We start from the raw sequence: 24,238 nt of genomic DNA on the forward strand, positions 1-24,238 counted from the left end.
GAAGTGTTCGCTTTCTCCCTCTGGGACTCAGTTTCTTCAATTGTACATGGTTGGCCTGAACAAATTACTAAATAAAAACTACCTGGGCACTTATTAAAATGCAGATCCCCCTGCTCTCTCCCAGAGAGTCAGGTTCAGCAGTACTAGTGTGCTGCTGGGAATTTACATTCTACCAAGGTCCATTCTGAATCTGATGAATAGACAAATCTGGGAGAAACAGCACAAGACGGTTGCAATTATTGTCAAATCCTTTACTAGCTAGTGTGGAAAGCAAGTAGCTTTAAGCAGGAAAAAATAAATTTTGTAAGATATTGTGTAATGTTTTTTGCTTTTAAAAAAACTATATAACACAAGGCTACAGGGGAAAAGCCCAAAAATGGACAATAATTTTTCTAATTAAATAATAACTATGACTAATTCACAACATTTAAAACTCTCTCCACAAAAAAATCACTATTAAGTTTCTAGTCAAAAAAAAAAAAAGAAAAAAGAAGAAGAAGAAGATAGTAGGAAGGGAAAAATGAAGGGGGGAACTCGGAGGGGAAGATGAACCATGAGAGACTATGGACTCTGAGGAACAAACTGAGGGTTCTAGAGGGGAGGGGGGTGGGGGGATGGGTTAGCCTGGTGATGGGTATTAAAGAGGGCACGTACTGCATGGAGCACTGGGTGTTATGCACAAACAATGAATCATGGAACACTACATCAAAAACTAATGATGTAATGTATGGTGGTTAACATAACATAATAAAATTTAAAAAAAGTTTCTAGTGATTCCTGCTAGATAAAGAATATATATGAATATCTAATACATATAATTTAATATATAATATAATTTAGATTATATATAAAAAACATTATATATATATTTATATATTTGTTCACACTAAGAGGAATCATACAGGGTGAATCCACACTTCTGGTTTTTTAAAAGATTTTCTGGGCAGGTGTTGAATGCCAGCATACGCAGGTCTACCCTCCTTCTTTGCACAGCTGTGGAGTTGGATTTTCACAATTTACTTTTCTGTCCACTACTGATGGACATTTTGGTGGTTTCCAGTTTTTCACCATAACAACAAAAAAATACCGCAATAAGTGTGCTTTTTTATATGTTTGAGCGAACATTTGCAAGAACGTTCATGGGGTCAGGTCCCCACAATTAGGTTTGCAAATGATCTGTACATTTACAGTTTTAATGAATATTACCACATGCCCCACCAAGAGCGTGCGCTAATCTACATTCCCACTACTGACATGGGACTGCTGGTCCACCAGGTCCTCAAGGAGTGGGTTTCATCAAATGTCATTATTTTATTTTTTGGTCAATATATGAAGTAAAGTGCATATTTTCTTTTGAAAGTCAGTTTTGAAATTGCTGTTGATTTAGAAGGCTCCAAAGACCTGTTCTTTCACCCCTACCTCCGCAGAACCGGGGTCTAATCATGGCTGTTCTCCTCCTCTGCTGGTTCCATTCTGAATCCAAGTACCAGAGAGTGTGAGAAATTCTTTTCCTCCTTCTCTGACCACATTTTAAAAACAAAACAAAACATCTTATTGAGGTATGATTGACGTACAAAGAGCTGTGTATATTTAATGTATTTATTTAACGTGATGAGTTTGGAGGTAAGTATCCACCTGTGAAAGCATCACCACGATCTATTCCATAAACATATCCATCACCTCCAAAAGTTTCCTCCTGCCCCCTTTGTTTATTTGAGTTATTTATATTATTGTGATTATTAATTTTGTGTGTGTATAATAATCACAACCACATTCCTCTTGCCTTCCCACTGGCAGCTCCAGGTCATTGTTTCTCACCATGACCTTGCATGTTATTCTACCCTGTTGGGTGCAGGTCCAAAGTCTGACTCTGATGAAGGGCACGGAGGGCTGTTGAATAAATGAAACTAAGACTCGGCTCTTGGTGGGCCCCCTGGTTCCTCGCAGGGCTCTTTCTTTTGATTGGGCCAGGAAACAAAGTGACATCCTTGTAAAACCCCCACTGAGCCACAATCCTATTGTCTTCAGTGGCACCTAATCCACTTGAGCTCTTACAAGCTCTCTCTCGGGTCACCGGCCTCGGGGACGCGGTTAGAGTGGGGTGGCTCTGTCTGCAAACGGGCCAGAGACTGCCGAGGGCTCAGGGCAAGAAAGCAAGTGGCAGGAAAAGGAAGGCCCTTTGTTGACTCCCTTGCTGGGCAGCCAAGTCCTTAGTAACAAACAGTAAACAGAGGCAGCAGCTCCAGTGGCCATGGCAGCTCAGCAGAGAGACGAGCAAGAGATCCCTGCTCTTAGTTGGAAAATTGTCTCTGATGAAGGCCTGGATCTGATTGAGACCGCAGAAACTTTTGGATGCAGCCTCTGACTCAGGACACAGGTATTCTTGGTGTTGTTCACTTTTTTCCCGTAAATCTGGGTCAGGGGAAAGGCAAATCTATTCACTCGCTTTGGGTATCAGGAATAAGGATAACACAACTGGTCTAAACCCTGTGTGAGTGACTCTGCTGTATTATTTCGAGTATTATTTGTTCTAGGCTACTAGTGGGGCCTGATTCAAATGGTGAATTTGCTTTAAAGCAGTAAAGAATGGGCTCAGCAGAGAAAATGCGGGGTTTAGAGGCAGACCAACCCTTGTGTAAATCATTGCTTTGCGACTCAGCCTCTGTTAGCAAATTCAAACTCAAAGCAAATGTTTTAATTTTCCCGAGACTCAGTTTCCTCATCTGTAAAATGGGGATAATAGTACCTACATTGTAGGGTTACTGAGGATACATGAGGTGACATATTTCAGATACTCAGCACATGCTTGAAGCAGAGGAGTAGCCCAGTAAATGATAACTGTCACGATCTTTCAGAAATGGGTTATTTTGGTTATGTTTAAAGAGGGTCATTGCTTCAGAGTAGTCTCAGGCTTTCTCTAATTGACTTCCGGAAAGCAATGGGAAAAAAAAAGTGTCGATTCATCTGACTTTTGTTTTTTAAGTAACAATTGAATTCAGAGATGAGGTGTGCATATATCTCCTGGTTACAGCCTATTATTTGCTGTAGGTTATAGCTGAAGCTGATGAATTAATCAATTCAGCAAGGTATCTCCTGGCTGCCAAGCCAAGTGCTAGGTGCCGGGGACACCTGTCTTTGCTCAGGGGATCTTCCAGGTGAGTGTGGGAGCCCACAAGCTGAGCCTGCATGATAAAGTGTGGCAGTAGCAAGTGCCGAAGTGGTGCAGGCTCCTGGAAGAGATGGTGTGTGGGCAGGATTTAAATGCCAGGCAGGAACTAGCAGGAGGTGGGAGGAGAGGATTTGGGGCAAGCTATCCCGGGCAGAGGAAGGCATGTGCAAGAGCCCAGTGGTATGAATGAGTAAAGCGTACTCTGGGAATAGCAGGCAGTGTGGTGGAACTGTAGTGAAGCCGTGAGTGTGAGCATCTGAGAAGAAAGGAGGCTGCAGAGGTGAATAGGGCAGAGCAAGGAAAGCCTTCTATGGCTTGCATTCCATTCAGAAAGTTCTGGAAAGCCATTGGTCATTTTAATGAGGGGATGTCATAATTGCCTTTAAATATTAGAACGATTATTCTGGTAGTAATATACCTGTGGGGTTGGAAGGGATGAAGCCCGGGATGACGACAGACAGACTAACCTAAGGAAACAGCAGTGGGGATGCATAGACCCTCCAAGCAGGGACTGCCAGCACTGGGAAAAGAAAGATAACAAACATGCATACATATACACACAATTTATAATGTAAGTTTATTATAAATTTTATTTATATGAAGGATGTGCATATTGCACAATTGACAAGTACTAAAATATATGATTATTGCAAATTCCATACAGCCAGTCCATTCACACAGACCGCATACATTGATTTTGCTGAACTCTTACATCCTCAGTTAGCCTATGGTTGCAATCGACCAATGAGTAGAATTGCAACATGAATCTTGGCTGCTATTTTGTTTACATTGACAAATAAGAAGAAAGTTAAGCAATGAAAGGTGAATGTTTTAACTTCACCATTTGTCAATGACATGAGTGACCGCTGAATTAGATAATAGTTTTTGAATTCTGGAAGAACATTTCTTCAATTTTTGTGCTATTCACAATATAACAGACATGACACACTTTTAGGTTTAATCTGAATTATTAACATTTTCTCCATCACTTTATTAAGTCTCGATGATCAGCAAAACAACAAACCAAGCCCTGAGCTCTAGGTTTTGCCAATTTCTGTGGTGCAAATTCTCCCTCTGTGGTCAATTCCAAGCTCCCAAGGTGCAGTCACTGAACACAAAGTTTGAAGAGATAAGTACTAGCACGTCACTATATAGTATTTCTGCCACGCAAGTGCAATTGATTTAAAGGAGCTGAAGAGCATAGACAATAATAAAATGTAGTAAAATAAATAGGAAATTGTGGGTTTGGGAATACATTATGAATATAATTTATTTAATTGGAAGTGTATGTAACTTATTTTTTTATGGCGGCTATGTTTAACAACCAGCTTGCAAATTCCTGGAGGTTTAATTATTGACTCTCACCGGTCAGTAGGAGCCTTCTTCAGCACAGCATGGGATCCAAGAGAGTTTTAAAGAGACAGAATCCATGGGGATGGGAATATGATTATCAGTAATGGGAGAAGCAGGGACCAAGAAAGGGATTAAGAAGAATATGTGCTTCTCTCTATGGACAAACATACCACTCACCAAAATAAGAAATACAAGAGTGGATTCAAGGGTACAAAGCAATGTTAAGAGTCTTTGAAAAGACCAACATAGAAAGATAACCTTGGATTTAAATAGAGAGAGGAGAGGGTTGAGGGCTATTTGCAGTCTTTTTTTTTTTTTTTTAAGATTTTATTCATTTATTTGAGAGAGAGAAAGAGAGCAGGAGTTGGGGGGGAGCGGCAGAGGGAGAGGGAGAAGCAGACTCCCCACTGAGCAGGGAGCCCGATGGGGAGCTCGATCCCAGGACCCTGAGGTCATGACCTGAGCTGAAGGCAGAACCTCAACCGGCCGAGCGCCTCACTATTTGCAGTCTTAAAGAGAAGTCACTGGATTTTTTCAGATGCCTGCTGAATCTGTGCTCATGCCCCTGCCAGCAAGCCCCTATGGGGGAAGAGTGGGCCCTGTACTTTGAATTCCCAGCATCTAAATCCCCAGGTCTGGCATATCAGTGCTCGATGGAATTTATTTTGACTAAGTTGGTCTGCATTAATCCTTTTATTCTGAAGACAATGTTTACTTTGCCTTTCCCGAAAGTGAATGTAATGCTCCTCTCTTCAAACGGTGTTTTAAGCTTTCAGGAATATCTGGAAAGTGATGCAAATCTTCTTGGGTGCTGCCCCTTGCCCATGCTGCCTCTCCATCAGTCATGCTTCATGGACTTGAGGTTATAGAGGGAGGACAGGCCATGCTCAGAGGGTCTGGCTGGACCAAGGGAGTGCTCTTGGTGGGGCAGGGGAGTGTGGGGCGGGCACACAGCCTGTAAAGGAGCACATGTAAGGAACAGTCCTGTTGACCATCTCGCCCACTCTCAATCTCCCTAGTCTCTGGCCCTGGTAGTCACCCCACTCTCACATATCGTCCCCTTGTACAGATCCCCTCCACTCACTGCTTCCGTGTTCAGGCCACATAAGCCCACCTGATACTGTGTAGCTGGCTCAGGTTTATGGCCTCGAGTTCATAAGTCCGCCACCAAATTCCTCCCCTTCAATCTAAGGGAGTTGTTACCCCAGTACCCTGGAGCACTGACAAGCCCTAGGTAGGGGTCTTCCTGGTTACCTAACACAGTAATTCTACCTCCAAATCTTAGCTGACTGCAGCCATTGCCCATCTGTACCTGGGTCTGCCAAATAAGCAACGGGACCCAGGGCAATGCTATCTGTAACTTAGAGTGGGCAGATGGCCCATCCGGTGATCTTGCCAAAACGTAGGTTCTGACTAAGAGGACCCAGGGAAGGCCTGAGTCTGCATTTCTAACAAGTTCCTAGGTGATGCCCTTATGGCTGCTCTGAGGGATCACACTGGGACTGGGGTCAGTGCCACCCGCAGCCCCAGGGGTGGAGCCATTTCTGCTCTCAGAAGCCCTAGTTCTGTGGATTTGTCCCCACCCTATCCCCTGCCCTCGCTTTATATTCAACATTATCATATGAATAGTTTATAGTTTATTGAGAAGCTACCATGTGTCAGATGCAATAACTCTTGTTATGGATGAGTAAAGAGGGAAAAAATAAGTTACCCAAGGTAGACAGGAGTCAGGCCAACTCTGACCTGGGAACCTGCCCTCGCAGCCACTATGCTTTGCAATTTCCATTTTCCTCTATTTACTGGCCCTAAGGTCAGTGTTTTTAGCTGTTTTCCTCCCTGACCTCTCTTGCCTGGGACTATCTGGCTAACTCCCCGTCCCCAGACTTGGTCTTCATCTTATTCTTGGTCACTGGCAGCTCTATTTCTAATTGCTCTTTTTTTTTCCTTGCCTTAGTTCTACTGCTCTACTTCCTTTTCCCCATAATTCCTTGAGTTAAAATGGTCATAATAGCCCAACATCATTGGAAATAGAGTAGGTAGTGAAGGAAAGCAGGAAGGAGATCTACAGGATGGTGGAAAAAGATCAGTTTGGGGTGCACTGGTGCCAGTCAAGTGGTAGATTTTGAGACTAAGCTGTCAGAACTTCTCCACAGGTGCCTGGATGGCTCAGTCAGTTAAGTGTCTGCTTTCAGCTCAGGTCATGGTCTTGGGGTCCTGGGATCGGGGAGTCTGCTTCTCCCTTTCCCTCTGCCCCTCCTCCTGCTCATGCGCTCTTGCTCTCTCTCTCTCTCTCAAATAAATAAATAAAATCTTTAAAAAACAAAAAGAACGAACTTACTTTCCATAGGTTAAAGGGGTGTGGCAAAGTGTCTGGCAAGGCAGGAAATGTGTTAGACCTGTAAAGAAAGTGTCATCTAAGTACCTCATTTATTCCTTGTATCAGTGTCTTTTCTGTATGTTGCTGGTCCACAGAGTACAGGCAGCTCCCTACTTATTCACTGATTTTCTCAGTCATTCAGCCTACGGGGAAGAAGGGACTCCAGGCAGGAGTGTCCCCACACGGCCGTGGGAAGGACAGGAGATAGGAAGGCTCTGGTCCATCTGGAGCTAGAGAGACTGTGAAGGCAGGGGGAAGTGGCTGGAGCTCAGTCTGGAGAGGTGGGCTGGAGGTCCCGTAAGCCTCATTCAGGAGGTTGGAAATGGAAATGTTTCCATGGGAAATAGCCAGTGAAGGATTTAATGTGGAGGAGTAACATGGGCAAATGTTCTTTAGGAAGAGAGCCCTGTAGGATGGAGACTGGACTGGGGCAGTGGTAAGACTCGTGCTATAAAGGTGTTTGATAGATGGGATTAACATCTATAATCAGTTGACATTAAATTAAGGACTATATCCTTGATAATGTGGGTGGGCCTCAGCCAATGAGTTGAAAAACCTTAAAAGCAAAGCTGAAGTTCCCCCAAAGGAGAATAAATTCTGCCTCAAGACTATAGCATCCACTTCTTCCCAAGTTTCTAGCCTGCTAGTCTGTCTTATGGATTTTAGACTCTCCAGCCCCACCGTCATGTAAGGCAATTTAAAGAAACAAATACATAAATAAATATATTCAAATTAATAAAAATAAATAAAACTGGTTCCTTGCAGAACTGGGGGCACAGTTATATTATGAATTAGTGGAACATTAATCAAATATGTGAAGTAGTTCTTTTTAAATATAAATCTCAGTTGAATGGATTTTTTTTCTAGAGAGAGAGCGTGCCCACGAGTGTGTGAGCAGGAGGAGGGGCAGAGGGAGAGAGGGAGAATATTAAGCAGACTCTGTGCTCAGTGAGGAGCCTGACGTGGGGCTTGATCTCATGACCCTCAGATCATGACCTGAGCTGAAATCAAGAGTCAGGCGCCTGGGTGGCTCAGTCGTTAAGCGTCTGCCTTTGGCTCAGGTCATGATCCCAGGGTCCTGGGATCGAACCCTGCATCAGGCTCCCTCCTCGGTGGGGAGCCTGCTTCTCTCCCTCTGCTGTTCCCCCTGCTTGTGCTCTCTCTCTCTGTCAAATAAATAAATAAATTCTTAAAAAAATAATTTAAAGCTGAATTTAAAGCCTCAAGACAAGACAGTAGTTATTAAAATTCACAAATTTATTTTATTATCTTTATTGTTATTTTTCCATCCTGTTTAGAGTCCAAAATCACCTACTCTGAAATGCCAGACCATTCTCATTGACCTAACAAGATTGATTCTCGTCTAAAATACACAACTTTAATAAATTGAACAATAATTTAAACATATGTAGCTTTAATTAGTCTTGTTAGCTTACAACCCCACACTCCTGTACTTTAGAAACTTAAATCGTACTTACTAGCCAGAATTTTGGGATCTTAAGTCAGTTAACATCTCGGTTTCTTCATCTGGATATGGTGATCATTTTGCCTTGCCTTTGAAGGAATCCTGTGAAGGATTTTTGTGGGAATCACAAAACTGTCTGCAAACTCTATGAGCTGCATAGGGCCATTCTCCTTAGAAGGCATTACCTTAAAGTAAAATTGGTGAAGACTCAATCAATCCTCTCTGAGTACAGATAACATTAAAACCGGTGCTGAGACCTTACAAAAAGGATGACACAGGGCTTCCCAAGGGACAGGCAGGACCACAGAACACAGGTGGAACACAAACTGCGTTAATCTCATTGAGTTATGTTTCTGACATTTTACTTAAATTCTTCAGATTATGTCAAGAAGAAAGTCTGTCCAGAGCCATAGGCCTTCCCATTTCTCAAACTAATTGCTCCTTTCACAGTGAAAGACCAGGCTTTGGGCTCACTGGAAGGCAATATTATCTGGCAAGAACGATTTTAAAAAATGTTTTAATTACCTGCTATTTATACCCAATAATACTAATTTTCCATCTCCTATGACAACATACAGTTTCCCTTTAAAATAAATGCACTTAAATAAAAAAGCTTGACTTATGAGCACGGGTAATACAGCAAATATTGGGAAAATGTTGTGTAAAAGATGGATGGTGGGAGAAACACTACTCTAAAACACTCTGAATGGGCGCCTGGGTGGCTCAGTCATTAAGCGTCTGCCTTCGGCTCGGGTGATGGTTCCAGGGTCCTGGGATGGAGTCCCACATCAGGCTCCCTGCTCGGCGGGAAGCCTGCTTCTCCCTCTCCCACTCCCCCTTGCTGTGTTCCCTCTCTCGCTGTGTCTCTCTCCGTCAAATAAATAAATAAAATCTTTAAAAAAATAATAACAAAATAAAATAAAATACTCTGAATGTTTTTCTGCACTTCAGTATCCATTCTCTTATCTAGAAATGCAAGGTTCCATCTTGGAAGACTGAAGAAAGCTAAGACATCTGCTAGTCGCCATTTTTTCATTAGCTTGTTCTGTTTCTCACAACCACCTTGTAAGATAGGAAGTATCATCTCCATTTTATAGTGGAGAAAAGAGATTTTGACAGGTTACTTGTTCAAGGTCATACCATGTTGGTGCAACAGCCAGCATTTATATCGGGAAGTAGGGCAGGGTCTGCGTGAAGAATACAGCAGTGACACGATTTCATCTGTTACCTACTTGAGATCAAGTTTCAAGGAGCTCACTATAGGAGAGTTCTGGAAGTTAAGAGCCCTGACACCTTTAGTTAGCACTTTCAGCAGAGCCTAGATGAGGCAGAAGCTGTCTTTTCCTCTTGGGGGGAGGATGGCATTTGCCTTCTGGAGTTTTGCTCAGATTTTGGTCTGAGTGCATGCAGAGGGTTTTTTTTTTTTTTTAAAGATTTTATTTATTTTTTCATGAGAGACGGGGGGGGGGGGAGAGAGAGAGAGAGAGAGAAGCGGAGGGAGAAGCAGGCTTCCCGCTGAGCAGGGAGCCCGATGCGGGACTCGATCCCAGGACCCTGAGATCATGACCTGAGCCGAAGGCAGACGCTTAACCATCTGAGCCACCCAGGCGCCCCTGCAGAGGGTTTTTAATGAATGCCCAAAGGGAGAAGGAATGAAGGGAAACACAAGGACCAAAACGAGGAGGGAAAAAGGGTCATTCTGAGAGCTTTGATTCCTTGGGAGTCCCACATCCTTTCCTGGTTCCTCCCTGGGGTGTCTATTTTGGGAACATTGAGATATTTTAGGCATTTCGCTAAGGTTTAAAATGGGATGTTTATAGCACCTCAATCCTGGCAGACAGATGGAAACAATTAGCACCATATCTTGAGAATCTCATACTTGGAAACTTCTCAGCAGCTCTGATGCTTAAAATCCTTCTCTGGGTGGTTGGAGCAGAGACAGAAAGAGAAGGGAAATAAAATGCATTCACCACCTTTTACATACTAAGCCCTTTAATATAATCTCCTAACAGTTACATGAGGTAGCTGCTGTCATTTACCCGATTTCCCAGAAGACAAGACTGAGGCTCAGAGAGGTTAAGTATATATATGCTCTGTGCCCAAGCTCATACAGCCAGGGAGTTAGGGAGCTGGAGATGCAACCTATTAATTCCCTCTCTGCTCTAGTCAATAGTCAGCAGCATGATGGCTCAGAAAGGCTTCTGCTGGGTCTTGCACTTCTGCAGGTTAGCGGGCAGGCCGAGTTTCCTACTGCTCCTAGACAAATGCGCAAAACTCCTTCCCTTAGCGTGAGAGGTGAGGCGGAGGGGCACCTGGCCAGCTCTGCGACTCCCCCTCACACTTCTGTGCTTCCTTGCTCACCTCCCTCACCACGCTCCTGCCCAGCTGCTTCGCTCTGTTCTTAGACTCTGCCGAGCCCTGACGTTCTGTGCCCGTTGTTCTCTCTGCCTGGGAAGTTTTTCCTGCAGCCGGCACCTTCTCAGGCTTCAGGCCTCAGCCCATTGGCCATGTTCCCCGACCGCTGCAGCTCAAGTGTGTCCCCATCCCCTTGTCTACTTGTTCTTCATAGTCTATCTCTCTGTGGACATATTTTGTTTCTCTGTTTCCCCATTCAGCATCTGTCCCCCTCTGCCCATCCCCACTAGAATGTAAGACCTGCAAGGGTGGCTGTTATATTTTTACTTTTCTGTTTGTAGCTTAAAACATACTAATGTTATCCTTGGCAAGTATTTGTTAGATAAAGGGATGGCTGAGGCAAGTGCATGGGCGGAGCTTCTGGGCTGAGCCAGAGCAGACAGGATGGGCTGCTGGGAGCCGGAGGCCACTGGAGGAGAGTCCCCGGAGACAGGATGCACCATAGCATGGGAATGTACGGAAGGGAGCCCGAGGAGACTCCTGAATGGCAACGAGGCTTCAAATGGAGAAGACTTCGGGGTTAGCAGATGACCGCAGGAGCCTTCAGAGAATCTTGTCAATATGGAGGACTTGGCCCATGGAGGGGAGCCTAGGAAGGGAATGAGACAGGAGGGTGTGACCACAGAGCTGCCTCCCAAAAGCACGCCCGTGGGCTGGACACTTTCCCTGAGCTTCCTCACTGGCAGGGAGACAGCGTTTATCTGTGCGGTGGGATCTCTCCGTCCTTTAGACAGTTAGTGGTCCCCCTTTAGTTCATGGTGCAGCAGAGTGTGTAGAAACACTTGGAGGCAAGCCCAGAGGCACCCCAGCATGTGGGGACAAAGCTGATGGCGGCTGTCGCAGAGGCCGGGACTGAGGCGCACCAAGCCCTGGAAACAGTGCCTGGTGTACAGTGAGCACCATGGACTGTGTCCTCGTATTGTCAGTATCAGCTGGCTCTGAAATGAAATTTGCAACATTACAGAGATTTCAGTGTTAATATAAATTTGGGTTGCTCCCTGAGGGCTGGCAGACTGGAATGGAGTCCCTGAAGTGTCCCCAAACAGGTTGCTCCCTATCAGAGTGGGGAAGTGTGGTCGGGGCTGCCAGGGAAATCCAGAGCCGCCAGTGCTTCCCAAATGTTTGCACTCTGTCCAGGCATCCCCTTACCCCTGTGGACAGAATGTAAAGTTCACCTGTGACCCTGGGGTCAGATAGAGTTGGTAGAGAGAAGTGGAATGCAGACATTTCCTTCTGCAGTGGGATCTCGCAAGAGCACTGGACCAAGGGGGACACTTGTCTTTTGTTTTGTTTTGTTTTAATGGAGAGGATGATGACTAGTTTGCCAGCATTACCTCCTGTGTTTGGGGTTGCCCTTGATATGGAAACTGTAATCCCTGACACTTCCAGCAATGAGAATAGCAACTTCAAGCCTCAAGGAACTCTTATCTCTAACAACCGAGAGGGGTGTTTGACGGGCCAACCTGATCAGTTATGTGCTCTTCTCGATGTTGGATGTTCCCTTTAATGGAAAGAATGATTGGGCCTTTTAGCTGTTTAGCATTTGTTGTCAGGATTTCAGGATAATTCTCTGCAGACAAGTTTAACATAACTGATGAACGTTGTTGGCTTTCTATTTCAAGAAAGCAGGTGGAAAGGGAGTGCTTTTTGGGGGGTTTGCCTAAAAATATTTTCAGCAGGGCAATGCTTGAAATTGTTTTAAACTTTTATTGTAGAAGAACAGACACAGAGAACCATTACAACAAGTATGTAGCTTAATGGGTCATTCTAAGGCGAACACCGTTGTAACCATCACCAAGGCTAAGAAATAGAACTTTGCCACCCAATCCAGAAACCCCTCAATATTCTCCAGCTCGGTCATAGTCCCTTTACTCCCGCAAAGGTAACCATTATCCAGGCTTCTACAGTCACCACGTCCTTTAGTTTCTTTATAGTTTTATCCCTCCCACATGTACTCCTAGAGCCTATGTTTAGTTTTACTCATTTAAATCAATTTGATATATCTTTTAATTGTAGGTTCCTCTCCAACCCTTTCTTTTCTCTTAAAAAGTTATTGAGCTACAATTCACGTACCATAAAATTCACCTTTTTAATGTGAACAATTCAGAAGTTTTTGGTATAGTCACAAAATCGTGTAACAAACACAACGAATTCCAGAATATTGTCATCGCGTCCTTAAGAAATCTATACCCATTTGCAGTTACTCCCCACTTCCTCCTCCCCCAAACTCCTGCCAACCACTAATCTCCTTCCTCTTTTCTCTTTCTATGCCCATTCTGGGCATTTCATATGAAAGAAATCATATGATATGTGACCTTTAGTGACTGGCTTCCTTAGTGTATTGCTTTCAAGATTCATCAATCTTGTACAGCATAGATTGTAGTGACAGTTCCATGGATATATACTTATCTCCAAGCTCATCAAGTTATATACATTAAATATGTACAGCTTTTTGTATGTCAATTACACCTTAATACAGGAGTTTAAGAAAAACGATTCCCCCATCTTGTAGCATGTAGCAGTACTTTGTTCCTTTCTAATGGAAATAGTATTCCATTGTATGCATATACCATTTTGTATGTTCATTCATTAGTTAAACGTTTGGGTTGTTTCCACTTTTTGGATATTACCAAAGATGCAGCTATGAATATTCGTGCACAAGTTTTGGTGTGACATGTTTTCATTTGTCTTGGGTATATACCTAGGAGTGGAATCACTGAGTCCTATGGTAACTTTATGATTAACTCTTTGAAGAATTGCTGAACTGTTTTCCAGAGTGGCTACATTATTTACTATTCCCACCAGCAATATATGACGGTTCCAACTTCTCCACATTTTTGTCAACATTTACTATTGCTCATCTCTTTGGTTATAGCCATTCTTATAGATCTGAAATGGTATCACATTGTGCTCTTGATTTGCATTTACCTAATGACTATGTTGAGCATCTTTTCATGTGCTTATTGGTTATTCATTGGAAAAATGTCTATTCGTAGTCTTTGCCCATTTAAAAAAAGTTGGGTGACCATACTTTCCAGATTGCCTATGACACTCTCAGTTTTGCCTATTGTAATTGTTTTTTTTTTTTTATTGTACTTTTAACTTATTTACTATTGAGGTATAGTCAACATCTTCAGCCATTTTAAAGTTGGGTTGTATTTTTACATTGAATTGTGGGAGTTCTTTGTATAGAGATGATCCCTGACTTGTAATGGTTTGAGTTACAGTTTTTTGACTTTATGATGGGGCAAAAGCCACACATATTCAGTAGAAACCATGCTTCAAACTTTGAATTCTGATCTTTTTCTGAGCTAGTGCTATGCACTACATTCCTCTCTCATGACAAGGGCAGTGGAAGTGAGCCTCAGCTCCCAGTCAGGCACAGGGTCACGAGGGTAAACAACTGATACATTTACAACCATTCTGTTTATTGCTTTCAGTACACTACCCAATAAATTACATGAGCTAGACAACACTTTATTATAAAGTAGGCTTTGTGTTAGATGATTTTGTCCAACTATTGGATAATCTAAGTGTTCTGAGCACATGTAAGGTAGGTGAGGCTAAGCTATGATGTTGATGGCGGATCTAAGAATTCTTTGCCTAGTCCTAGATCCTGAATATTTCCTCTGATGTGTTATTTTCTAAAAAACTTACAGTTTTATGTTCTATATTAGATCTACGATTCATTTTGGGTTAATTTTTATAAAAGATTTGAGTTTTTTTTCATGATGGGTCCAGTACCATTTTATTGAGTTACTATATTGAAATGATGGTCTTTGCTCGCCATACCACACCAGCCTAAAATACTTTTAATGCAATTTTTTCCTAGTCATGAAATGATTGGGAAAAAAAAAGAAAACACATTCAGTATTTCATGAGATATTTTGAGATTCAGAGATTTCCTATTTGAAAATCATAATCTTGTCTGTTTTTTCTCCAATAAGCAGCCTTTCATTGTGGCTTCAGAGAGCTAGAAACACATGGTGGAATGGGAGTGTTTAGTCCTTACGTCTCAAGCAAAGTTTAGGTAAAGAAATAGGAGGGAGAAAAAAGAAAGACAAGAGAGGGCCTGCCCTTTAGCTTGGAATCTATTACTTTTTACCTGGGTGACCTTGGACTGCCTTCCTGCCTGTCAGTGGGAACCACAGACTTTCTTGGCAGACTCCTTGTTGCAAACAAACTCTCCCACATAAAGCTCCCAGGTCTGGCTACAGCACACTTCTGGCCCCCAGGGGAGAGAAGGAAGAGCAAGGCTTTTTCTCCCAGGAATCCAAGCGGGACTTCCAGGTGTACACAGGGAACTGAGCGGCTGGCTAGTGGAGAGCTTGGATTAGCCATGTTCGATGGAGGGATGAGGGCGCCATAATGTGCTCTCCACCCTGCTCCCCACACAGCCCTCCCTGAGGCTGTAGAAAAGATCAGTGACGTCAGTGGATTAGGAAAAGCCTGCCTGGCCTCTTCCTGCTGCCACCCCACCTGGGACTGGAGATTAGTGGGTGGCAGCTTTGTCGGGCGGGGGGGGGGGGGGGGGGGTACGGACAGACATGTAAATGTCAGCTTTGGTTTAAAGGAGCCCTTCTAAGAAGAGAGGAAGGAGAGGACCAGCCTTCTTTATCCCTGCTCCAGCAAAGCAGTCCCGTGCTTTCTTGTGAGTCTGCACCTTTTCAAAACACAGGGCTCGCTAGTCCATCTAGTGATTTTCACTCTTCATGCAGGTATTGGGGATCATTACAGACAGGGCTGCTGTCGGCACCAAATCCAACTCTCCATATGGCAGAGGAAAAGACACGAATCATGCATTGGAGATTAAAAAAAAAAAAACAATGTTGCTAACCTACTTTCCCAGACCGAGGGGAGCGCAGGCAAAGGATGCTACCTGGGCATGGCTAGCTGGCTCTCTTTAACAGCACAGGCCCCGTTCAGAGGGAGGTGCCATTCTCGGGGCTCATTTGCTCATTCATTTATTCCCTTAAGCCTTCATCTGGGAGTTTATTTGCTCATTCACTGAATCAGCCGGCCAGCCTAGCCAGCACCCCCATAAGCATTTCCATAGCTTCTCCTGTGTGCCCAGCCCCAGAGACGCAGAAGATGCAAACAAGGTGCCTCATGCTGCCCAGAGGCCTGGACTGCGCCCAGGCTGGAGTGGTAAGTGCGGGCCCTGATGTGCTGGGGACATCGCAGAGACTCTGCCACATATGTGTCTTTGCAGGCATGAGCTCGGTCTCTGTGACCCTGGCCAGTGCCCTGCTGGTCAGGGGTGAAGCTCTGTCGGAGGAGGAAATCTGGTCCCTCTTGTCCTTAGCTGCTGAGCGGCTTCTGGAAGACGTCCGTGAAGGTAAGAGAAAGTGTTCGGGGCAGCTGAATCACAGGGTGAGCAGTGCAAAGCTTCCCGAGCACATTTCTGGCTGCTCCTTCTCAGATGAGTTATCAGGAGGGCAAATGACCCCTACCTTTGGAGCTGCACCGGGAAGGCAGGCCTGGCTCTTGGACTGGCATGCATAGGAGTTGAAAGAAAGGCCTTGCTTCTAGGGAGACAGTGGCTGCAGCTCTCTGGGCCTCTCCCCACACCTGGACAGTCGGAGCCTAATGACACAGGAGGCGGGGGCCAGCTACCGGGACAGCCGACACCCCCAGACTGTCCCCTGCCTGGTGGTGCATCACCTTGTGTCCCATCAGGGGATAGAACCCACGCACTAGGTGGTCCAAAGAGGGGGAGGGAGGTTAATACAAACAATTATTAAATTCCCACCGAAGGCTAATTGTAAGATGCAAGAAAATTCTACATGGTCCCCAGGGCTGAGGGCGGTACCAGTGAGGCACAAACTTTGAAGGGAAGCCCCTTGTCCAGCTTGGGGTTCAGATCTGCTGGAGTGGCTGTGCTTGGAGCCCACGATGACAGCGAACTCCGCGGCTCTGCGGGGCTAGAAGGGGCCAGCAGTCACGGGACGAACGAGGCACAGGAATCGCCAAGAGGGGCGAGGGTCAGTGACCCTCTGGGTGGAGGCGGGCACTGGGGAGCCACAGCTTCGGGAGCCAGTGCGGGCAGGCGGCCTGGAGCCCGCGGGATCTGTGCAGACGGAGGGATCACTTGGCCAGGCCGGGCCAGGAGGTGGCCCCGGACCGCGGGTCCTGCGCGTGGTGTCTCAGAGCTGAGCGTCACGGGGCGTTCTCTGCGCGCGCTCCGCGACCCGGGAACAGCAGGAGGGATCCCCGCCTCCCGCAGTGTCTCTCCAGCGCCCTCTACTGAGAAAGCTGCAGGTCGCACCCGCCGTAAAGGACAGATGCTCAAGGGAAGGTATTGAGAGATGAATTTGAAGCTGCGAGACATCTCGCTGGTAACTGGAACAAACACTGACTACCCACACTCAGATATCAGCTCTGAAGTCACCCACCTGTACTCTGACTCCTCTCCTCAGGCTCCCCGCGGGTGCGATCACTTGAGTAGCAGGTCCCAGTGTGGGGAGATAAAGGAGGCTGTGCACCTGCACCTTCAGTATCATCTTCCCTGTGATTCTTCACTCCCTGTTCCCTGTCCCGGGGGAGACTGATGAACAGCTAGGTACAGTACACCCATAAGACCAGCTGCCTCGGTCCCAGGCTTGGCTCCAAAGACCTCAGGCTTGGGCTTATTTCCAACTGGACCTGACTTCTTTTTACCTCTTACCTTGAGACTCTTGAGGCGCTGAGGGATTGGGAGGCAGATGCTAGTTTTCCTGGCCACCACTGCAGCCACCCCTGGTAACACACGCTCCTGTGCACGCATGTTATCAGGCTTGAGTTTATTTCGCTTTATGTTTACCTGGGTCTTGCTCTTAGTCCATCCCAGGGGCATCTGCTGGTCACAGTCTCACACTTGGCCCTCTGGACAGTGGTCCCATCTCTATACTCTCATCATGGCCTTGGTTTCAGATTCCTCGGACTATGTGGTCTGTCCCTGGTCAGCCCTCCTGTCTGCAGCCGGAAGTCTTTCTTTCCAGGACCATATTTCTCACATAGAGGCTGCTCCTTTCAAGGCCCCTGAACTGCTACAGGGACAGAGTGACGATGAGCAGCCTGATGCATCTCAGGTAAGGTGTTTGGCATCTCTGCAGCACCTCTGGGCCTGTCCCGGGGAAAGGCGTCCCCAGCTCCCAGCTTAGCCCCAAGGAACACTGAGGCAGAATGGGTTTAAAGAATTTTATTTCCAGACTTTTTTTTTTTTTTTTTGCCTGCAATCTATTAGCTCTTAGATGATGACAGGTCAACGTCTCTGAGCTCTAATTTCTACATATGTAAAATGGGGTTCATTTGCCATAATCCATCAGCTTATTATAAATATTCAAAAAGAAGTGTTAGAAAAGTCATGGGTAAATGGTCTGGGACATTGGTACCCTTGGCAGCGTGTAGCAAAACCCTAAAAAGTCCTCAACTAGGAATTTATCCTAATGCATGAGTAAGGATTGAGTTAGCTGCAGCAATGTTTACTGTTGTATTGTTGACGTTAATGATAAATTGGAAATAAACTAAATGTCCAGTAAGTAAGACAGCGTTACGGTAACACTGTGGGGGCTTATGGAATGGCTTGAAAAGAACTTAAATATGTGTATGTACAATGTGACCTTACGTGAATAAACACACACAGACACGCACGCGCACGCGGAGATAGAGACAGCGACGAGAGAGAGTTCTAAAATATATAATATATACTAGGGTGTCTGCAGTGATTATTTCTGGATGGCAACATCAGTGATGCTTTTAGTTTTTCCATGGGCATGTTTTGCTTCTGAATTGCACAAGGTCTAGTAAACATTATTTTCAATTTTCAAAAGAAGAAATCCTAAGGAGAGAGCGGTGTAAGGCAGGCAAACGGCGCTCAGGGCACAGCTGGCCCTTCATCAGCCAGTTCGGTTTCTTCTTCCCGTCCTTTCCCGAGAAGAGTGTGGACCGGAAGTCCCGCCCCTCTCAGGAGGCATCCCGGAACTGGGGCTGCTTTTCCTTTGGGCTCGGAGAACAGGGCCTCGGTGTCCTCCGGGGTTGGTTTGCCTGGGCCCACGTGTCTTCAAGTCAGATCCCAGCAGTGAACGCAGCAGTGGCCCTGACTCTGTCGCCCCAGAGGCAGTCACCTGGCACTCCAGGCCCCGACACCCTTTTCCTACACTGACAGAATCCCAGGGGTGAATCCCCGGACTCCCGTGTGAGACACAGACGTGGGTGCCTCTCAGTCCCTCTGTTTGGATCTGTCTGGTGGTGCCTCCTCCACTCTGAACTCGGCTGAGATGCCACAGCTGGAGCCATGGGATCTGACTTTCTGAGCAACCACTAGAAGGGCTTGTGCTAATGCACCCCGAAGGTGCAGGGGACTTAGCTTCCTGGGGGGGGGGTGAACCTCAGCCAATGGCAGACTGGTGCTTAGTAGGCCAGGAGACAGAGTCCCCTGGCCACTGTCTCCCTTACTACTTCCCTCCACTCAGTTCTATTAATTGCTCTTCTCTACCATCCCCCAGAGGCTCCTCTCTGCATCGGACAAGGCTTGGGTGCTGTGGGAGGTGAGGCGAGCAATCAAGAAAGTGCTCTTAGCAGAGGCTGTGATCACAATCCTCCCCCAGCTCTGGGCTCCATCCTGAGCTTTGGAGGATGTACTCTGACTCCTCTCCTTAGGCCAACATCCAGCTTTCCCCAGCACACAGACACATTTACTCCACTGTTTGGACTGTTAATTCCAGTGCAGGTAGAAGGGGTGGGCAGGTCTCTAACTACAAGTCACTCATGCCATCACACCCCATCCTGTGCTCATGGCAGACATCACCAATTGATCACAGTGTTCTTTCCCATTGAGCCAGGAGTTGCCTTCCAAACTGTCACCACCCTTCTCCAGGCAGTATCTACTAATGGGCTGAATTTGGGATTTGGGATGAAGCCTATTGCCATTTTGGCCTTGGGCCTCACCCTAGGATACTTAGAGCCCTTGGAAGCCAGGTCAGTTCCCGAGTGTGGTTGGTGCCTCTGGCAGTGCTCAGGACCCTGCTCCAGCGTCTGCTCTCAGGGGTGATTCTCCGGAGATGAGGATGCAGCTTATGAACTTTTCTGCAGGTGTCTAGTCACATTCATTACTGGCTTAGGGGTACAATTTCAGAGAGAAAGTTGGCACATGTGATACTTGGACATATACCCTTGACCTAAAGATGCAAAAAAAAAAAAAAAAAAGCCCCAAAACAAACTAAAATTACTCAAATTTAACTGAGTGGATTTCTCAAGTGACCATGCCTTTTTACGCATCATGTTTTGTTAATTCAGCGCTTCCCTTCTGAAGTTCCAAAAGTCATTTCCTGCAAAGAGAGATCTTAAGGGGAATGTGCCTTGTCAGTTACTGCAGAAGCCCCACAACAATAATAAATAGACATTGAGAACTTTGTATGATCCAGAGGCAACATAGCCAAGGCCCCGGGCAGGGGCTCTGGCTCAAGTTTAGGCTTTAGGTCTTCTTTGGGAAAGTTCCCTAAGTTGCCTTTGCTTTGCCTCTCCTGTAGAATGGAGGCAATTAAAATACTGACCTCCTAGGACTGGGGTGAGGACTAAATGAGTTAATATAAGTAAAAGGCTTAGAGCTCAGCTTGCCATGTAAATGCTCTGCATCTGATAATCATAATAATTATCATTACCATTTCTAGGTGCTTTTTACTCAATGCTCATGAGTATTCAAGCAGAACACTCACTTTAAAGATGAGCAAAGTGAGGCTCAGAGAAGTCAGACAATGCTCTTCCATTTCACCATGTTGCTTTCTGACAACACGCGATGCTTTTAAATCAGGCCGCCCCCGAGTGTGTCACCAATAGAGGGTTTTGGCTACAGGGACCAGAAAGCCTAAAATACAGAGGCTGGAACCACAGATACAGTTACAATTTGCTTCACAGGGAGTCTCGGGTTGGCAGCTCAGTAAATGTCATCAAGGATCTGGGCTGTGCCTTTCCATTCCACTCTTCTTAGCTGCTGGATTTTTGCTCTCGTGCCTGTTGCCTCGTGGTCTCAAGATGGCAGCAGTGGATCCATCTATCCCATCAGTGGGCAAGGCAAAAAGGAGGAAAGATGGGGCCAGCTACCTGCGTTCTTATTGTTAGTAAAGCAAAGGCTTTCTCAAACGCCACGTAACAGACTTCTCCTGCATCTTTTGCCAAAGTGGGGTGTCAATGGTCACTGAGGCTTTAAGCTGCCAGAGTAGGAGGGAGATGGGAAAGTTTATGGGAGTTGCAGATGGACGGTAGTCGGGCTAGCCAGCCAACAGGGTTTGCCGTGTGTGGAACTGGAATGGTGTTTTATTTGCAGGACTATGGCATAATGGAGGTGATTGCAATTTAACCTGGTGGGTTTTTTTGTCTTGGGCAGATGCACGTGTATTCTTTGGGCATGACCCTCTACTGGTCAGCAGGCTTTCGTGTCCCACAAAATCAGGTCTGTAAGCAAGAGACGCCAAGTCTCACCAGGTCATGTCTTTGGATTTCATTAGTGGTTTTCTTCAGGACGGGGATCACATCTCTTGGGCCGTGTGTCACCACTCTGTCCTAGGTTCTGGGAAGGCACTGTCAACGCATCACAGAGGTGCTCCTGCTAAGTTCAGAAAGCACCTGAGAATGCTGCTCAGCGTGGCAATGCAGCCAGCCACGGTCTAGGACTGGCAAGACTTACCTGTTCAGAGGAAGTAGCAAACTAGAGGGTTTTACAGATAGCGAAGATACAGATGTAGAAAACGGCCCTTCCTGAAGTGATGTGCTTCCCTGAGAAACGGTTCTGTGCTCAATGAATTTGGAAGTGTTTGCTACAATATCTTCCTCTCAAAGATTTGGCAGAGTAATTTATTAAAGACTCTGAGAAAGCCTGAAGCAAAGGAAATTTTAAACTTTATCACAGCATTGTATAAACTTTTTGACCACAGAATGTGTGTGTGTGTGTGTGTGTGTGTGTGTGTAAATTTTCATCTGACACTATAAGAATTCCTTAGAAACCAGTGTAACAAAAGCTGGAGAACCCTGCCCTGTCTGGCTCTCCCCCCTTCCTTTCCTTCCTTCCTTTCCCTTCCTTCCTTCCTTCCTTTCTTCCTTCCTTCCTTCCTTCCTTCCTTCCTTTCTTCCTTCCTTCCTTCCTTCCTTTCCCTTCCTTCCTTCCTTCCTTCCTTCCTTCCTTTCCCTTCCTTCCTTCCTTCCTTCCTTCCTTTCTTCCTTCCTTCCTTCCTTCCTTCCTTCCTTCCTTTCTTCCTTCCTTCCTTCCTTCCTTCCTTCCTTCCTTCCTTCCTTCCTTCCTCTCTCCTTTGCCCTCTCTAATTCAACATCCCAGTGTTTCCTGGTGCTTTTTGTTCTTGTCCCTCTCCATGTGAAATATTTCTCAGCTTCCCACTACCCCTGGGGTTAAGTTCCACTTCTCAGCAGGGCATACCTGGAGCCCCAAATTGGGTTCTTACCTGTGGCTCTGGTTCCTCTCTGGAGCTCTGCCGTCATCTGGGCCAGCTTCCTGAGTGTGTGGCCTATGTAATTATAGAGTGCCCTGCACTTACAAGGGCCCATGCTTGATTTAATGCTCTGATTTAATGACCTCGACTTAATGTCTTGATTTAATGGCCTGATTTAATGTCTTGAAATTCTTAAAAGTTTTGAACAAGGGGCCCCGCATTGTTGTGTTTCCCGGGGCTCCGTCCTGCCCATAGCCCCCTTCTCAAGACACGACCCCCCTTAGCATATACTGCTCCCTCTATCATGGTTCACTCCCCCATTTTTCTCCTGGTTTCTGAGATTTAGTTCATGTTCTTTCCTCCAGCTCCCCACTCCCTCCCCAGGCTGAATTAGATCTTTTCCTCTGTGTTATTACCATGTCTTGTGCTTCCCAAGACCAAAGTCCTTGTCCCTTGAGTTGACCATCTTTCTCATCAGACTGTGAAGTCCTTGAAAGCAAGGAGTGTCTGCCACCTTGTAACTCCAGTAGCCATGGGGTCCCAGGCACATCAGAGGTGCTCAGATTGGCTGCATGAGCCCGGGACAGGGTATCCCTCTCACACATGGGGATGGGGATCATACGGCTTTCCATGGCCAGAAATGGTAGTGAAGCCTTTGTCTCGAAAATGACTCGTGGTACGGGGGAGCATGAGAAAAAACCTGAGGTTGAGTCTGAATTTGAGGACTTCTCCGTATAAACAGTGGCCATTTAAATGTGTGAGGGAAGTGCTTAATAAAATGTTTTTTCTTTTGCTTGATGGGTACATGTGACATAAGGTTCAGCCAATGATTATTGACCTTGTGCTGACCACTGGAGATTCCAAAGTAAAAAAAGGCACAGTCCTTATGTTCCCGGAGCTCACATTCTAGGGGAAAGGCCTGGTGAGACCCACATAAATACTCTGAGAAGTAATTTGGCAGAAAGTAATTGAGGAAGTAATTCGAGAAGTAATTACATCGGAGAAGTAATCGAGAAATGATTTGACAGGTTGCCCAGGTGGGTGTGAGTTGAAGGCTGATCCCTGGTTTGAGCTGAGTGCTTGGCATAGGTGGAAATCCATTCTGTCAAGCACCTATTTTTCATAAGTATTCCAAGCACATGTCTGTGCTCTCTGTGCACCAAAGAACATTCCAGACTAGAAAGTAGCCAACTTCACACAACTGGTGCAGAGATAATTGCTCTGCATTTTGTGGTCCCAGGGATAGAGCTTGTGTCTGTCCCTAAACTCTCCAGAAGGGGCAAGCATCTGTTCAGTGGTGTTGAGATCATGTGTCCCTGAGTCCCCACTGCACACCAGACAAAGCGCTGGGCTCAGTGGCAGCAGCTCTTCGGACTTCTCACGCAGCCCCTCTTCCCTCCAGCCCCTGCGGCTCCGTGAGCCCTTGCACTCCATTCTGCTGACCATGTGCGAAGACCAGCCTCGCAGGCGGCTGCCCCTGCTGTCAGTTCTGGAAGCGTGTCAGGTTCATCAGGAAGAAGTGGCTGTATACCCAGCCTCTGCCAGTCTCCACGTCCGACAGCTGGCCGGCTTGGTTCTGGGCACCATCTCCGAGGTCAGTGTAGATCTGGGCTTCCCAACCCAGAGGGCACCAGCTACAGGTAGCAGTTGACATGTAAGTTAGCTAACTTATAGTTCATTGAAATGAAAGAAAATGAAATATTCAATTCCTCCATCACATCGACCACATTTCAAGCGCTCAGTAGCCTCATGGAGCTGGTGATGAGCATACTGGACAGGGCAGACACAGAACAATCTCATCATTGCAGTTCTGTTGGGCAGCGTTGGTGACTGAGACCAAGACTAACGCAGGGGCCATGTGGATGGAGAGGAGGGGACAGCTGGGGCGGATGCTGCCCCTGGTCATTTAGAAAAGGCCTCTCCCGTCTTGTCTTCCTTGGATCCCTCTGTCTTGGCATCTGAATATGTTGCTCCTACTCCTGGAGCCAGAGGAGCTACAATGAAGCACAAATCACACAGTGAGGTCGGGGAGATGGACA

General features: G+C 46.0%; 1 protein-coding gene across 1 annotated transcript in view; it reads left to right on the forward strand.

The window, feature by feature from the left end:
* The first annotated feature begins 2,252 nt into the window (after positions 1 to 2,252).
* FRMPD2 (FERM and PDZ domain containing 2) overlaps positions 2,253 to 24,238 on the forward strand; it is a 91,765-nt gene continuing 69,779 nt past the window's right edge. Inside the window, exons 1-5 of the mRNA XM_025880923.2 lie at positions 2,253 to 2,377; positions 15,992 to 16,117; positions 17,692 to 17,849; positions 21,143 to 21,208; positions 23,602 to 23,793. Of these exons, the coding sequence (XP_025736708.2) occupies positions 2,353 to 2,377; positions 15,992 to 16,117; positions 17,692 to 17,849; positions 21,143 to 21,208; positions 23,602 to 23,793 (567 nt within the window). The 5' untranslated portion in view covers positions 2,253 to 2,352. The remainder of the gene's footprint in view (positions 2,378 to 15,991; positions 16,118 to 17,691; positions 17,850 to 21,142; positions 21,209 to 23,601; positions 23,794 to 24,238) is intronic.

Source organism: Callorhinus ursinus, unplaced genomic scaffold (assembly GCF_003265705.2).
Source record: "Callorhinus ursinus isolate GAN/ISIS: 27379988/994484 unplaced genomic scaffold, GSC_fseal_2.0 scaffold20, whole genome shotgun sequence".
In the NCBI taxonomy this organism is placed as follows: Eukaryota; Metazoa; Chordata; class Mammalia; order Carnivora; family Otariidae; genus Callorhinus; species Callorhinus ursinus.